This window comes from Musca autumnalis, unplaced genomic scaffold (assembly GCF_047663935.1).
Source record: "Musca autumnalis isolate F117 unplaced genomic scaffold, ASM4766393v1 scaffold_4, whole genome shotgun sequence".
NCBI classification, from domain to species: Eukaryota; Metazoa; Arthropoda; class Insecta; order Diptera; family Muscidae; genus Musca; species Musca autumnalis.
In genome coordinates, this window is record NW_027411977.1 from 209,086,445 (window position 1) to 209,103,348 (window position 16,904).

The following is a 16,904-nucleotide window of genomic DNA, read 5'->3' on the forward strand; positions in this document are numbered from 1 at the left end:
GGCAACGGGAAACCACTGAAGTAACATCCCTTGAAAATCGTACAACATGAACAATACAACGCAAAATACACGGCCCTCAGTCTCCGGCCAAGAGAGGGTGCTAAGAATCCCCGGAGGTAAAACCAAACAAAAATTAACAATTGGGACATGGAATGTCCGAAGTCTCTATGAAACTGGAAAACTTAAAAACACCATCAGTGAAATGAATCGTCTTAAAATAGACATATTAGGTGTTAGCGAAACATGGTGGAAGGACAGCTGTGACTTTAGAACGGAAAATGTGGCTGTTTACCACTCAGGAAATCAGCACGGCATTCATAGAAATGGAGTATGTATCATTGTAAAAAACCACATAGCCTCATGCATAACTGGATATGTTCCACTGTCAGATAGAGCCATTCTACTTAAAATAATGGCCCAATAAACATCAACATAATACAAATTTATGCTCCTACATGCGATGCAAATGCCAATGACATCGAGGAATTTTATAACAACATTGAGCAACTATTAAGAATGACAAAAAATCATGAAATTAATATTATACTAGGTGACTTTAATGCGAAGGTTGGTAAGGATGAAGTCAAAGACATCACTGGAAAATACGGTCTTGGAAACCGAAACGAAAGAGGAGACCGACTTATACAATTCTGCCAAGAAAATAATATGAAGATTATGAACACATTTTATCGTCTACACCCCAGGAGATTATACACATGGAAATCACCGCAAGATAACCATGGAAATATTGTAAGAAACCAAATAGACTATGTGCTAATAAACAAAAGATACAATTCCTGTGTTACGAGGTGTACAACTTATCCAGGTGCTGATATTCCATCAGACCACAATCTACTGGTCTCAAAATTGCGCCTCAAACTGTCCCTAACACGGAAAAAGAAATCCCAGCCGAGAATCGATATCGGAAAACTTACCGATCCTATCATAAGGGATGAACTGCAACATCAAATAAACACAGAACTAGGAAATATCAATGAAGACAATTTGGATTTATTGTGGAACAACCTAAAAACTATTATAAATACAGTTACTAAGAGCACACTAGGAAACCGATCAATGGCAAGAACTGAAGACTGGATAACAGTCGAAATTCGAGAACTTTGGGAAGAAAGAAGTAAGCATAAAAATAAAAATTATGAAAAATACTGGGAAATAAACAAGGAAATAAGATCGGCAATCCGCGCAGCAAAAAATGACCAACTAAATAGAAAATGTCAAGAAATCGAATATCTGCAATCCATACATGACGACTTTAACCTACACAAAAAGTTAAAGGAATCTGTTGGGACGTATGGAAGAAAGTCTAACGCTGTCATATTTAATGATAAAAACGAAGCAGTATTTGATATAGAGGGTAGAAAGACCATATGGAAAGATTACATAGAAAAACTTTTCACGGATGACCAACGAGCACCTATTGAGAATAATATAAACAATTCTTTAACAGGATCACCAATAACACGATTAGAATTAGAACGTGCCATACAAACCCTAAAAGATAAAAAGGCTACAGGTCCAGATGAAATACCATCTGAAGTTTTAAAACTAATAGATACCAGCAATATCGAACTCCTCATCACTCTTTTCAACCATGTATACGACACTGGTCAATACCCAGCAGATTGGCTCAAATCTACTTTCATCGCCATACCCAAGAAAAACTGTGCCAAACGTTGTTGTGAATTCAGATTAATAAGTCTAATGAGTCACGTACTGAAAATATTTCTAAAAATTATTCATCAACGCATATATAACAAATGCGAAAATGCTATGGGGAAAACACAGTTTGGGTTTAAGGAAGGGATGGGTACCCGAGAAGCTCTATTCTGTTTGCAGATTTTAATTCAGAACTGCCGAGAAGCCCAAAAAGATGTTTTCATCTGTTTCATTGATTATGAGAAAGCATTCGATACGGTTAAACACGATAAATTAATGGATATTTTGGCATCAATTGGAGTACAAGGAAAAGAATTACGCTGCATCAAAAATTTGTATTGGAATCAAAAAGCACGAATCGACGTCAGTGGTGAACAGACTGAAGAAATTGTTATTTCAAAAGGAGTTAGGCAGGGGTGCATACTTTCCCCATTACTATTCAACGTGTACTCAGAAAAAATATTTCAAGAAGCGTTAGGTGGAGAAAACATTGGAATAAAAATTAATGGACAATATGTGAATAATATAAGATATGCGGACGACACCACATTACTAGCTGGGAGCATATCAGGTCTACAGAAACTTGTAGAAAAGCTGGCATTCATAAGTGAAAAGTTTGGGTTAAAAATTAATATGAAAAAAACTAAATATATGATCGCAAGCAGAAAGAACGAACATCGAAATGCGAAGCTTACTATACAGAATACCGAGATCGAGAGGGTACACACATTTAAATATCTGGGAGTTCTAATAAATGACCGGTGGGACTACTCCAAAGAAATTACCAGCCGAATAGAAATAGCGAGAGATGCGTTTTTCAAATACAAAAAAGTATTAGCAAGCCACGAAATAAATGTAACAACAAAAATAAGGTTTATCAAGTGCTATGTTTGGTCAGTCCTCTTATATGCTGCCGAAGTCTGGACACTTAAAAATTCCGATGAAAGGAAATTGGCAGCTTTTGAAATGTGGACATTCCGCCGAGTACTGAAAATACCCTGGACATCAAAAATAACAAATGACGAAGTACTTAGAAGGATGCATGTGAACCGACAACTAATCTCAACATTTAAAAAGCGCAAAATATCCTACCTTGGACACATATTACGGAATAACAAATACAAAACACTACAAACAATACTTAAGGCAAAAATTGAAGGAAAACGTGGAAGAGGCAGGAGAGAAACAACGTGGCTCAAAAATATCCTGACATGGACTGGCTATAATGATGAATACACACTTTTACATGCCGCTAAGAACAGGGAGCTGAACATCATTGTGTAACAACAAATAATTATAAATATGTATTTAATATTATGCATATATGTAGCATTGAAATATTATTGTACGATCACCAATATCCGAATAACGGATGAGTAAATAAAGAAGAAGAAGAAGAAGAACGGCGTTCGGTCGGGCCGAAGTTTTCATACCCTCCACTACAAAATGAATTAAAGTAAATAGGAACAATTATCTTAACTGATAATAAATACTCCCTCTAAAAGAATCATCCTGTGACATCATTGTTGTTCTTTCCAAAACATGGACCAATATTTACAATTTTCCGAATTGAGCTTTTGTATCCTCTGGCAATACACAATATTAAATTACAGAAACATCGGTTCGAAAATTTGTCAAAAAAAACCCCCGAAATACATAAAATTGGGAAATATCGGCTAATCTTAAACCTGGATATACTAATATGGACAGTTTGTTAGTAAGTTTTCTATCTTCTGGGAACACAATAATCCAATTAACGAGCAAATTTTTAGAAAAATGTGACTAAAATCTTCAAAAAAGCTTAAATGGTGACTACGCCTACATGAGGGCTAACCAAAACGTGAAACTATACTGTCTGCATTTCTGTAAGGGATCTTTTGTAATTGTTTAAATGTAAAGTGGTGGAGTGTATATAATCACCTTTTTAATGGAGATGACCTTATTAAGAGCTCTTTTTGCCACAAAAGATCTAAAAATGTATTTTTTTCCATAGAAGAGCTTAGAGGTACTTTTATTGAAGGATCTTTTCCACTAAAAAGGTCTTCTTAAAAGGCCATTTTTTCTTGAAAAGTCTTGTACCCATAGACGATGTTGCCACATAAGACTTTTTCCAAAGGGCTTCTCCCACCAAACAATCTTCTGAAAAGATCATCTTAACATGGAAGACCTTCTGAAAACGTCTTCTATTCTCAGAAAACCTTCGGAAAATATATTCTCCAATAGCACACCTTTTCAAATGTCTTATTCCCAGGGTTTTAACTAGGGCTGAAGTAAGTTCAGTCGCTGCTAGGGTCAACTCAAGGACCTGCAAAACCTTAAGGAAAAAAACACGAGCGATAATGATTTAATTTATTTATTATCACCTCTCTTGGTGTCTAAATAACGAGAAACATGTGGACGTTTGAGTACTTTTGGGCTTATTTATTTCAATTCAATTTCAATTCAATTTATTATTATTGTTTATTATTTATTTATTTATTTTTTTATTTATTTATTTATTTATTTATTTATTTATTTATTTATTTATTTATTTATTTATTTATTTATTTATTTATTTATTTATTTATTTATTTATTTATTTATTTATTTATTTATTTATTTATTTATTTATTTATTTATTTATTTATTTATTTATTTATTTATTTATTTATTTATTTATTTATTTATTTATTTATTTATTTATTTATTTATTTATTTATTTATTTATTTATTTACTCTAAGTTTTGGTTTGGCTTGAGGTCAGCAAATTAAAAACATTTTATTTTGTTTTTAATATTATTTTTATTTTCCGATATTTCGGTCATCTCCGACAACCATCATCAGGGATTTAATCTTTAAAAAGAACAAATTACATTTTTATATAAAAACATTAACAAAGAATTTGTTTTCATCACAATAATTACATTTGTTTTATTTTATAATCTCTAAAAAATTACTTCCTCATCTTTTCACAAATACTTTCCAACTAAAGTTTTTGATGTTTTTCTATCAAGTTTCTGTAGATTTGCGCACAGTGGTCTGTGTCTGTCTTGTAATTCATCCGATTTTCTGCCGGAACATTTATTATGTGGAGCATTTCTAGCATAAATCTTCGCTTGTAGTTATTTTCTTGCGTTAAAATGTCCACATTTTTGAAGTTAGGAGTGTGTCCTGTAATAGCACAATGGGCGGCAAGTGCAGTTTTTTGTTCCATAGGTCTGTTTTTTGCTTTCTGGTCCGACTTATGTGCACTTAACCTAGTTTTAAGCTTTGATTTTGTTGTCCCAACATATACCTTATGGCATATGTCGGACCCGTCACCATTGCATTTCACTTTGTAAACGACGTTAGACTTGTCTTCTGGTGGAACTTTGGACTTCGTACGACTAAAAAAGTTGTTATTCGTATTTGTACTTTTTAGTGCCAACTGAAGGTGTTCTTTGTTATAAAGATTAGAGTGAGAGAATCTTTCTGAAAAACCTGGAACATATGTCGCGCGTTTATATATCTTAGGGGGTTTTTGCTCTTTATTATCCTTTTTGAATCGAACTTGGTTGATAAGATCTTTCACTGTTCTATTGGGGAAATCATTCATTTTTAAAATATTTCTGATTTTAGTTATATTTTCGGTATGAAATTGTTTGTCGCTAATGTTTAACACTCTGTGGATAAAGTTGGTTGCAGTATTTATTTTAATTCCCCGTGGATGTTTGGAGTTGAAGTTGATTAATCTTCCCGACGATGTGGGTTTTTGATACCAGTCTAGTATAAGTTTATTACCTTGTCTAAGTACTAAAGAATCCAGGTATGGTAATTTGTTATTGAACTCACACTCCATGGTGAAACGCAACTGATTATTGTACTTGTTTAGAGTCTCTAATGTGTTTTGAACCTCATCCGTTTTTATTATACAAAATATGTCATCGACATATTTTGTTAGGAATCTTGGTTTTATTGTTAGCTTTTCCATTGTGTCGTCAAGTAGCTTCTCCATCACTATGTCGGCTATAATGGGAGAAATTGGAGAACCCATTGGCATCCCTTTCAATTGTTCGTATACTTTATCGCGGTATACAAAGTATCGAGAATCCTTTATGCAGAGTGTCAGGATTTCTATAAAGAGATTTATAGGAATATTCGTATGTTCCTGGAGAATATACCATTTTTCCTTTATTGTATTAATGGCCAAGTTTACAGGAATACTTGGAAACAACGATATGACATCGAAGGATATCAATATTTCGTTGTCGTCAATGTGCTGGTGATTTATTCTGGATTTGAATTCTACAGCATCCTTTATGTTGTATTTGGACTCTATAGTCAAATGTTGAAGAATTGATGCCATATACTTGGAAAGCTCGTACGTTGGAGAGTTAATGAAGGAACAAATTGGACGTAATGGAGTTCCTTCTTTGTGGATTTTTGGCAATCCATATATTTTTGGGGGAATTGAGGTTCTCTTTGAAAGCCTGTTCCTCTCTGTCTCACTGATCACGTCTAAGTCCAATAACTTTTGGACCAATTTATTGCTCTTTTCTTGTAATCCAGTAGTCGGATCCTTTCTCATTCTCCTATATGTGCACATGTCCATGAGTATTGCGTCCATTTTTGATTCGTAATCCGTTTTCAGCATCGCTACTGTCTTTCCTCCCTTGTCGGAGTTAAGTATTAATATGTGCTTGTTCTGTTTAACGAATTTTGCAGTTTCGCCCACTGTGCTTAGTATAAATCGATCTCTTTTTCCTATCGTTGTGTTTCTCATGTGTTCGTTAATGAGTGTTATGAAATTGATTCGTGCATTTTCTTGTTGTTCTTTGCTCTCTAATGATTGGATGCAATCCTCTCCTTCAGCGATAATGTTGAACAAGGGAAACGTCGACTTGGTAGTTGGCAATGAAAACTTCGGTCCGAGTGAGAGCAACCACTCAACATTCGAAGGTATGTCAGTGTTCGTAATATTGACGAACCACTCCTTGTTATGTTGAATATTGAGTTGACAAAGGTGTTGTTGTTTTAACGAACTTAATTTATTGATGTGTGTTGTTTTTTGTTTTGTGATTTGTGTGTTAAGAATTGTATTCTCACTCTCTATGAGTAGTTTAAAGTCCTCTTCGTCTATGAGGCGAGTGAGATGATCTTTCGTGTTGGATAGTATCTCTTTGGTCAAGTTTGACTGTTTGTGTTTTTGTTGTATTACAAGCTTGAGAAGTTTCATGTGGAAATTGTAAATGAGTGTGTCTAAAGAATTTTTTTATTGGCTGGTATTGTGTTGTTGTTTTCAAATATATTGTATATGTTTTTGGTTGTGTTGAGAATAAAATTTGGAATGATGCCGGCTTCCTTGCACTTGATGAGGAAAGTAGTTGTTGATCTAATGCGTGCTGATTGCCTGTTACTTTTGGCATATTGTTTAATAATATTTTGTGTGTTATTATTATATTTTTGTTTTATGTTTTTATAGAGATGCATGTTGACTTTGTCTTTTTTGCGGCGTGCCTACCGTGTTTTAATTGTTGTATGGTTATAGTTGACCTTTGGACTGAAATTTTCTCTAAGTTTTGGTTTGGCTTGAGGTCAGCAAATTAAAAACATTTTATTTTGTTTTTAATATTATTTTTATTTTCCGATATTTCGGTCATCTCCGACAACCATCATCAGGGATTTAATCTTTAAAAAGAACAAATTACATTTTTATATAAAAACATTAACAAAGAATTTGTTTTCATCACAATAATTACATTTGTTTTATTTTATAATCTCTAAAAAATTACTTCCTCATCTTTTCACAAATACTTTCCAACTAAAGTTTTTGATGTTTTTCTATCAAGTTTCTGTAGATTTGCGCACAGTGGTCTGTGTCTGTCTTGTAATTCATCCGATTTTCTGCCGGAACATTTATTATGTGGAGCATTTCTAGCATAAATCTTCGCTTGTAGTTATTTTCTTGCGTTAAAATGTCCACATTTTTGAAGTTAGGAGTGTGTCCTGTAATAGCACAATGGGCGGCAAGTGCAGTTTTTTGTTCCATAGGTCTGTTTTTTGCTTTCTGGTCCGACTTATGTGCACTTAACCTAGTTTTAAGCTTTGATTTTGTTGTCCCAACATATACCTTATGGCATATGTCGGACCCGTCACCATTGCATTTCACTTTGTAAACGACGTTAGACTTGTCTTCTGGTGGAACTTTGGACTTCGTACGACTAAAAAAGTTGTTATTCGTATTTGTACTTTTTAGTGCCAACTGAAGGTGTTCTTTGTTATAAAGATTAGAGTGAGAGAATCTTTCTGAAAAACCTGGAACATATGTCGCGCGTTTATATATCTTAGGGGGTTTTTGCTCTTTATTATCCTTTTTGAATCGAACTTGGTTGATAAGATCTTTCACTGTTCTATTGGGGAAATCATTCATTTTTAAAATATTTCTGATTTTAGTTATATTTTCGGTATGAAATTGTTTGTCGCTAATGTTTAACACTCTGTGGATAAAGTTGGTTGCAGTATTTATTTTAATTCCCCGTGGATGTTTGGAGTTGAAGTTGATTAATCTTCCCGACGATGTGGGTTTTTGATACCAGTCTAGTATAAGTTTATTACCTTGTCTAAGTACTAAAGAATCCAGGTATGGTAATTTGTTATTGAACTCACACTCCATGGTGTGACGCCGGAAGTCGACTCTTGTTTCCGGCCACACATATTTTATCCTTGACCAGCGAAGTGCTGGTATTGTTATATATTGTTTTCGTTAATCTTTGAATTGTTTCCTTTCTTATCATATTATCATATCACTTAATGAATTGTATGCTATTGAATTTTACATTTTCCTTGTTGTCGCTTTATTTCGTTGAATTACATATTTGAATACATGCGAGCATAAACATGTTTATTTTTCTCTGAATTATTAATGTACTCTCGTTCTTGTTTATACCAACGATCGTCGGCACAACAAACAAGATCATCAAGTAAACAACCACTCTAGTTAGAGCTAGTAGACAACAACTCCAATTCGAGTTCGTAAACAACAAGCAACAACATGCACGGGAATAGGGCACGGAGGAGTTCGTAAACAACCACTCCAATTCGAGTTCGTAAACAACAAGCAACAACATGCACGGGAATAGGGCACGGAGGAGTTCGTAAACAACCACTCCAATGCGAGTTCGTAAACAACAAGCAACAACATGCACGGGAATAGGGCACGGAGGAGTTCGTAAACAACCACTCCAATTCGAGTTCGTAAACATGGTGGAGTTCGTAAACAACCAGCCACACCGGCGCACGGTGATGTTCGTAAATAATCTAATAGGGAACCTTAGAAAATCTAATGTTGGCAGACGTACCCAACCAACAACAAAAGGGAGCCCAGGAGTTGTACCGCGTTGCTCGTAAACAACCAATAACAACATGTAAAGGGATAGGTTTTGGAGTCGACGCCGACGGTAGTCAAGGACCCTATAAAAGGACGCGGCAAGCTGACAGCAGGGACAGTCAGTGAAAGTGAAAGTTATCAAGTGTACGCAGAGTATTCCAGTGCCGTGTCAAAGTACCCTATTAAGGAAAAAAAGACCAAAGGTGAGTAGAGTGAGAAAAGCCAAGTGTCCTAGTGCCGGTGTGTGTGTGAGTTTCCCCAAGCCATCCACACATCTACGATCGAACCGAGGAAGCCCAGCGTGAGGCGATTGAGTTTCACAGGCCAATCGCGACCTCCCTTCAGAAAGGCTGTGCCTCACCACTTCAGAGGCGATTGAGTTTCCTTAGGCCAATCGCGACCTACCTTCAGAAAGGCTGTGCATCACCACTTCAGAGGCGATTGAGTTTCAGCAGGCCAATCGCGGCGTCCCCTTAAGAAGGCTGTACGTAGCCACTCCAGCGTCGTGTAACGCCCTGGTCCCGAGAACCGTCCAAGGTCTCACCTCCCAGGCCAATCGCGGCGTCCCCTTAAGAAGGCTGTACGTAGCCACTCCAGCGTCGTGTAACGCCCTGGTCCCGAGAACCGTCCCAAGGTCTCACCTCCCAGGTCTCGAACCCCACCCCGGGACACCACCAGCGCACAAGTGCCATTGTGTGAGTGAGTCTCCCAGGCCACTCGCATCTTTGTGAGAGGACTGTAGAAGCGTTAGGCGACTGAGTTTCCACAGGCCAATCGTAACTAACCTTCCGGCTCTCCACCACCACCCGGCACAGTGATCCGTTCGAGAACCGCCCCAGATCCCCGTCCTGTGTGGCGCACCCGTGGGTTCACCTCCCGGACACAGCCGAGCATATTGTTTTACCCAATAAAGAGACCGAAGCTACTCCCAACACCCAAAACAACCTTTTCTTACTCTCCGTCACTAGAATCAATAAATTTCTGGGACGTGCCCTGGCCACCGCGAGCTGCCTCAGCAAACGGAGCCATAGGTGTCGTTACAGTGGCGCCCGAGCAGGGACGTGAGAGTAAGGTAAAATCTGTAAACACATATAAAGGGGGTGCTTCTGATCCAACAGGATGGCAACCTTGCGTACATCATGGGCATACAGCTTGAGGAAGGAGGAGTTAGGCAATTACCTCAACGAGTTCAATCTTGACATCACCGGAACGGTAGAGGAACTTAGAAAAAGGTTCGGCCAGTTTCTGGGCGAGGAGCACGGACCAGAAGTTCGTAAACGGCTGCTGCAGCTACAAGAGACCCACGAACCAGCGACATCGAAGCCAGATAGTAAGGGGGGAGTTCCAGCTAAAGGAGGGCTGCTGCTTGCGGTGACCGAGCCCGACGGCACCACCACTCCGTTGGAACGCGGAACCTCTAGACCCTCTACCCCGACGGGTTCACCCAGGAGACGATCAGGACCAACCCCGGGTCCGGATATCAGGGCCATCGCCGATCAAGTCCGGAAATGGAAGATAAGCTTCGATGGGGAAGCTGATCCTCTGGAGTTTCTAGAGAGAGTGGAGGAACTAGCAGATATGTACGCCCCTACAGCTCGATATGATGCCTAAAGATGATGCCCGAGGTCATGCAAGGCAAGGCATTAGTCTGGTTTCGCAACAACCATCGGCCCTGGAACTCCTGGAACGATTTCCGTGGCGATTTTCAACGGTTTTTCCTGCCGGCACGTCATTTCGAGCAACTAGAGGACGAAATCCGGAGGCGTCACCAAAGGCCGCGGGAAACCTTTCGCGACTATTCCTTAAGCATGCAGAATCTTATGCGTCACAGTGAATATACGGAGGAGCAGAAATTGGAACGCATATTCCGCAATGCATTACCTGAGTACCTCTGGTACATCCGGCGGCGGGATTTCCACACTCTGCATGAACTATTGGAAATGGCGGACGATCTAGAGAGCCTGCCTCCCATCGCTACACCACCCCGAGAGCAAATCGCCGGATGGACCCGACCGAGAGTCAGGCTCCAACTTCCCTACCGACGATAAATCCTAGAAGCGCGTGTCGGCGTTGTGGAATGGATGGACATTTCGCTGCGCGGTGCAAGAACGAGGCTATACTATTCTGCTGGGAGTGTGGACGGCGAGGCACCCGCACCATTGACTGCTGCCGAGGGACTGCGGGAAACGGCAGCCGGACCCGCCCAAGTCGGGGGGAGACGGGTCCCCAGGTAGCCCACGGAAACCCCCAGTAAGTACCGCCCTCCACATCGAACCTAATCGTTTGGTAGCCATGATAGGAATTGGCGACCAGCGCGTTGCCGCTACGGTAGATACGGGAGCAACAAGTACATTTATCAGCGAGTCTCTGGCACGTTCCCTCAGAGACGACGTTCAACGAACACCCTGTAACATAAGTGTGACTCTGGCGGACGGGTCGCGGCGGCTGGTACGGGAGGCCGTCGAAGCTAAAATCTACCTAGGCAACCAAGTCCGTCCTACTCGGCTATTAGTCATGCCTGACTCCACGGAAGATATTATCATCGGGTTAGATTTTCTATCGAAGATCGGTGCTCGTCTCACGATGGCGGGACTTTCGTGCGTCTCTCCACCGATGTTACCAAGGGCGACAGAAGCGTAGTGGAGAACTGCTTACACCTGAGCATTACTTGCAGGTGTGACGACCCACATCAGCATTGCCGACGAACAACCGAAAGGCCACCCGTGTCGGGTGAAGCACCATCAGCCAGTGCCCACACAGTCCTAGAACAACAGCAGATCCGACAATTTTTGGACTCTGAGCTCCAAAAGTTTAGAGACATACACGGTCCATCAACGGTCGCAACGCATCGTATCGTCATGAAGGACGATAGACCATTCAAGCTACGGTATGCGGCACGCAACCCTGCCATGCAGGCGATAATCGACGCAAAGGTTAACGAGCTTCTGGCCAATGGGTTCATTGAGCCGTCTTGCAGCCCTTTTAGCTCGCCTATTACGTTGGCACAAAAGAAGAACGGGACGTGGCGGCTGTGCATGGACTTCCGCCATCTTAACAGCCGGTCAGAACCTGACGCCTATCCACTGCCTCGCATCCAGTCCATCCTTGACCGCCTACGAGACGCTCGATTTGTCAGCAGCATCGACCTGAAGGATGGATACTGGCAGATCCCCTTAGATGAGAGTAGTAAGAAATACACCGCATTCACGGTGGCCGGGAGGGGATTATTCCAATGGCGAGTCATGCCATTCGGTCTTCATTCAGCACCAGCAACGTTTCAGCGGGCGTTAGACAGCGTTATTGGGGCGGAGCTGGAACCATTCGCCTTTGCCTATTTGGACGACATCATCGTCAGCGGCAAGTCACTAGAGGAACATCTCGACAACCCTCAGGGAGGTATTTCGGAGGTTACGTGCCGCCAAGCTCCGTATCAACCCGGACAAGTGCCAGTTTTTCCAGCGGGAGACGAAGTATCTGGGTCATGTGGTCGGAGGTGATGGAATTCAGACGGATCCAGACAAAGTGACGGCTATATTGGACATGAAACCCCCGCAGAATCTGAAGGAGGTGAGGCGTTTCCTGGGCGTAGTCTCTTGGTACCGCCGATTTATTCCCGAATTCGCCACTTTAGCCAACCCCTTGACCGTATTGCTGAAGAAGGGGAAGCATTGGCGCTGGACGGAGGACCAGCAGACGGTTTTTGAGCTTCTGAAGGTCAGGTTGACACAGGCTCCGGTGCTGGCATGCCCCCGATTTCAGCCGAACCTTCCTGCTACAGACGGATGCCAGCGATTGTGGGCTAGGGGCCGTGTTAACTCAGGAATTCGAGGACGGAGAGCGCGTCATCGCCTATGCCAGCCGCACTTTAAACGACGCGGAGAAGAATTACTCGGCCACCGAGAGAGAATGCCTTGCCATCGTGTGGGGAATTCGCAAGATGCGACCCTATTTGGAGGGTTATGAGTTCCAGGTGCTGACGGATCATCTGGCCCTGAAATGGCTGAATGCGATCGACAACCCGACAGGGCGCGTGGCGAGATGGGCCTTGGAACTCCAGCAATATCGGTACACCGTTAAATATCGCAAAGGGGGCCTCAATGTGGTGGCGGACGCACTGTCCCGCCAACCGGCCGAATCCCTACAACGGGCCGTGACAGAGACAATGGATGACTGTCCATGGATACGGACAAAAATGAAGGAAATGTCACGGAATGCAGCCAAGTTTCCAGACTACGCCGTTGTGGGTCATAATCTTTATCGGCATATTCCGCGACATCCTAGTGACGTAGAGAACACAACATGGAAATTATGCGTCCCAACCCCTTTACGAGCAAGGGTTCTGGAGGAAAACCACTGTCAACCTGCGGCGGGACATTTGGGTATTCGGAAGACTGCTAACCGTATCTCTGAGAGGTACTACTGGCCGGGAATGGTCCGGGACGTTGCCAAGTTCGTGAGAAGCTGTCAGTCCTGTCAACGGTATAAGCCCAGTCAGGTGGCGCCGGCGGGGGAAATGCTCATTTCTATCCCTGAGGAACCTTGGCGACAGTGTGCGCGGATTTTGTTGGACCTCTACCCCGTACCAAGCATGGGAATACCATGCTCCTAGTGTTTATAGACCGGTTCTCCAAATGGGTGGAGCTGGTGCCTTTACGGAAGGCCACGTCCAGTGGGGTTATCAAGGGCATTTCGAGAACGCATATTGGCCAGGTTTGGGGTGCCCAAGGTAATAATCACCGATAATGGCAGCCAGTTCACTAGCCGGGAATTGAGCAAATATCTGCAAGGAATTGGAGTGAAACATCAGTTCACTGCCCCCTATTGTCCACAGGAGAACCCGACGGAGCGAGCGAATCGTACGGTGAAGACGATGTTGGCACAGGTTGCAAGAATCAACACCAGAAGTGGGATGAATACCTGCCGGAAGTTAACCTGGCTGTGAACACTGGCGCCTCGGAGACCACAGGTTTCAGCCCGGCGTATCTGATACAGTGTCGGGAGCCGCGACTACCTAATGCCTTATACGACGAGGTCACGACCGGTACCGGCACAGCGAAGAAGAGCCAGCTGGAAAAAGTAGATGAGCTGCGGGACATTTTTAAGATGGTACGAAGGCAGATCGGGCGAGCCGGGGAAGACCAAAGGCGGTATTGTAACTTGCGGCGTCGATCATGGAAACCCGAGATAGGGGAGGAAGTATGGGTCCGCCAACACCCTCTGTCCAAGGCGGTCGAAAACTTTGCGGCCAAGCTGGCCCCGAAATATGACGGCCCGTACGAGGTGGTTAGCTACATCTCGCCGGTGATCGTGAGTGTGAGAGGCAAGGAACGCGGGGACCTCAGATCGGCACACCTCGGCGAAATTAAACCATCTCACCCGATTAATCATAATACTGATACTAATGAACCTTCTATGTCTTTAACAGTTACTGGCGAGAATCCCGACGACTGTGAAATGGAGAACCAAACCCCTTTACTGAAGACGAAGGCCTACTACAAACAGCAGTGGCAGGACCGACAGGATATACCATCGCCTGATGAGCCTGGAACCAGCAAGCGACTCTGCCAGAGGGCACCGGAAGCACCAGAGGCTACCCACACAGTTCGGTTGGGAAGGGTTACCGAGGGGCCTGTCCGACGACCGGTGGCGATAGTCCGCCCCATGCGAATCCAGCCGAGACCTCCAACGCCGGATATTATCGTAATCTCGGACGCAGAATCAGACACTCCTTCTCACCCAGGGCAGTTCCCGGCCTACAACCCATACGCTCCGAATACTGATGACCAGGTCACGCCCCCACGTCCGACATATGGGTTCCCCAACCCGCCTACGCCGTCACCAATTGTGTCTCCTGGTTCGTCGATCGTGTTCGTTAACGAGGACTCTGCAGCGGAGTCGTCGACGACAGCGGTGACCCCATCGCCCAACGAAACGGTTGAGGAGTGGAGTTCCGGGGAGTGGAGTCCAGATGAGCGGGACGATGTCCTCAGTGTGGTGGTGATATCCGATGACGAGGGCACGGTGATAAGGGATATGACGCCAAATGCAGGTACTGCCAGGAGTGTGACCTCCCCGAGATACACCGATTGGACTGATGCAGAGGTGGAAGAAGACATTCCGGGCACAGAAGCCGAGGCACCAGAGAGTTTTGCCTGGACCGACACAGAGGGCCCCGACAGCGATTCCTGGTCGGGTACGGAGGATCACGATAACGATCCGTGGTCGAATGCCGAGGCCCAAGAGAGTAGTTCGAGTTCGGATTCGGAGGCCGAGGAGAGCAACTTATGTCCAACTTCTTCCCTGGCGAGGCTGCGCAGCGTAGTGGTGATACCAGACGTCAGGGACTCGTGGTATCCATTTGCTAGCCGTGAAGAGTTTCCCCGAGTGGTGCAACAGGAACTACAACGACACATCCGCAGAGGGGTGGCGCTGCGTGTCCCGCATAAGCAGCATAAGCAGGTGGTACAGGTATGTGGACGGCGTTATCGGATTTTGGTAAATCGCCAGGGGCGAGTTTTCGTCACGGCCCGAGGCTAACCCGTCCTCCCAGGAGGGGAGGTAGTGTGACGCCGGAAGTCGACTCTTGTTTCCGGCCACACATATTTTATCCTTGACCAGCGAAGTGCTGGTATTGTTATATATTGTTTTCGTTAATCTTTGAATTGTTTCCTTTCTTATCATATTATCATATCACTTAATGAATTGTATGCTATTGAATTTTACATTTTCCTTGTTGTCGCTTTATTTCGTTGAATTACATATTTGAATACATGCGAGCATAAACATGTTATTTTTCTCTGAATTATTAATGTACTCTCGTTCTTGTTTATACCAACGATCGTCGGCACAACAAACAAGATCATCAAGTAAACAACCACTCTAGTTAGAGCTAGTAGACAACAACTCCAATTCGAGTTCGTAAACAACAAGCAACAACATGCACGGGAATAGGGCACGGAGGAGTTCGTAAACAACCACTCCAATTCGAGTTCGTAAACAACAAGCAACAACATGCACGGGAATAGGGCACGGAGGAGTTCGTAAACAACCACTCCAATGCGAGTTCGTAAACAACAAGCAACAACATGCACGGGAATAGGGCACGGAGGGAGTTCGTAAACAACCACTCCAATTCGAGTTCGTAAACATGGTGGAGTTCGTAAACAACCAGCCACACCGGCGCACGGTGATGTTCGTAAATAATCTAATAGGGAACCTTAGAAAATCTAATGTTGGCAGACGTACCCAACCAACAACAAAAGGGAGCCCAGAGTTGTACCGCGTTGTTCGTAAACAACCAATAACAACATGTAAAGGGATAGGTTTTGGAGTCGACGCCGACGGTAGTCAAGGACCCTATAAAAGGACGCGGCAAGCTGACAGCAGGGACAGTCAGTGAAAGTGAAAGTTATCAAGTGTACGCAGAGTATTCCAGTGCCGTGTCAAAGTACCCTATTAAGGAAAAAAAGACCAAAGGTGAGTAGAGTGAGAAAAGCCAAGTGTCCTAGTGCCGGTGTGTGTGTGAGTTTCCCCAAGCCATCCACACATCTACGATCGAACCGAGGAAGCCCAGCGTGAGGCGATTGAGTTTTCCACAGGCCAATCGCGACCTCCCTTCAGAAAGGCTGTGCCTCACCACTTCAGAGGCGATTGAGTTTCCTTAGGCCAATCGCGACCTACCTTCAGAAAGGCTGTGCATCACCACTTCAGAGGGCGATTGAGTTTCAGCAGGCCAATCGCGGCGTCCCCTTAAGAAGGCTGTACGTAGCCACTCCAGCGTCGTGTAACGCCCTGGTCCCGAGAACCGTCCAAGGTCTCACCTCCCAGGCCAATCGCGGCGTCCCCTTAAGAAGGCTGTACGTAGCCACTCCAGCGTCGTGTA

At 43.3% G+C, this 16,904-nt stretch overlaps 1 protein-coding gene across 1 annotated transcript; it reads left to right on the plus strand.

The window, feature by feature from the left end:
* The first annotated feature begins 11,314 nt into the window (after positions 1–11,314).
* LOC141403218 (uncharacterized) lies at positions 11,315–15,559 on the plus strand. Its single transcript, XM_073985402.1, has 5 exons — positions 11,315–11,619; positions 11,697–12,515; positions 12,782–13,401; positions 13,641–13,748; positions 13,854–15,559. The coding sequence occupies exons 1-5, from the start codon at positions 11,315–11,317 to the stop codon at positions 15,557–15,559; spliced, it is 3,558 nt and encodes a 1,185-aa protein (XP_073841503.1).
* Positions 15,560–16,904: the final 1,345 nt, after the last annotated feature.

Bases quoted from the DNA above. Each gene is read 5' to 3' on its own strand.
- LOC141403218 (XM_073985402.1), top strand. From the start codon at position 11,315: ATGATAGGAATTGGCGACCAGCGCGTTGCCGCTACGGTAGATACGGGA. The intron at 11,620-11,696 runs GTGCGTCTCTCC...CATTACTTGCAG, and splicing joins CTCACGATGGCGGGACTTTC to GTGTGACGACCCACATCAGC. The intron at 13,402-13,640 runs GTATTCGGAAGA...TAGTGTTTATAG, and splicing joins ACCTGCGGCGGGACATTTGG to ACCGGTTCTCCAAATGGGTG.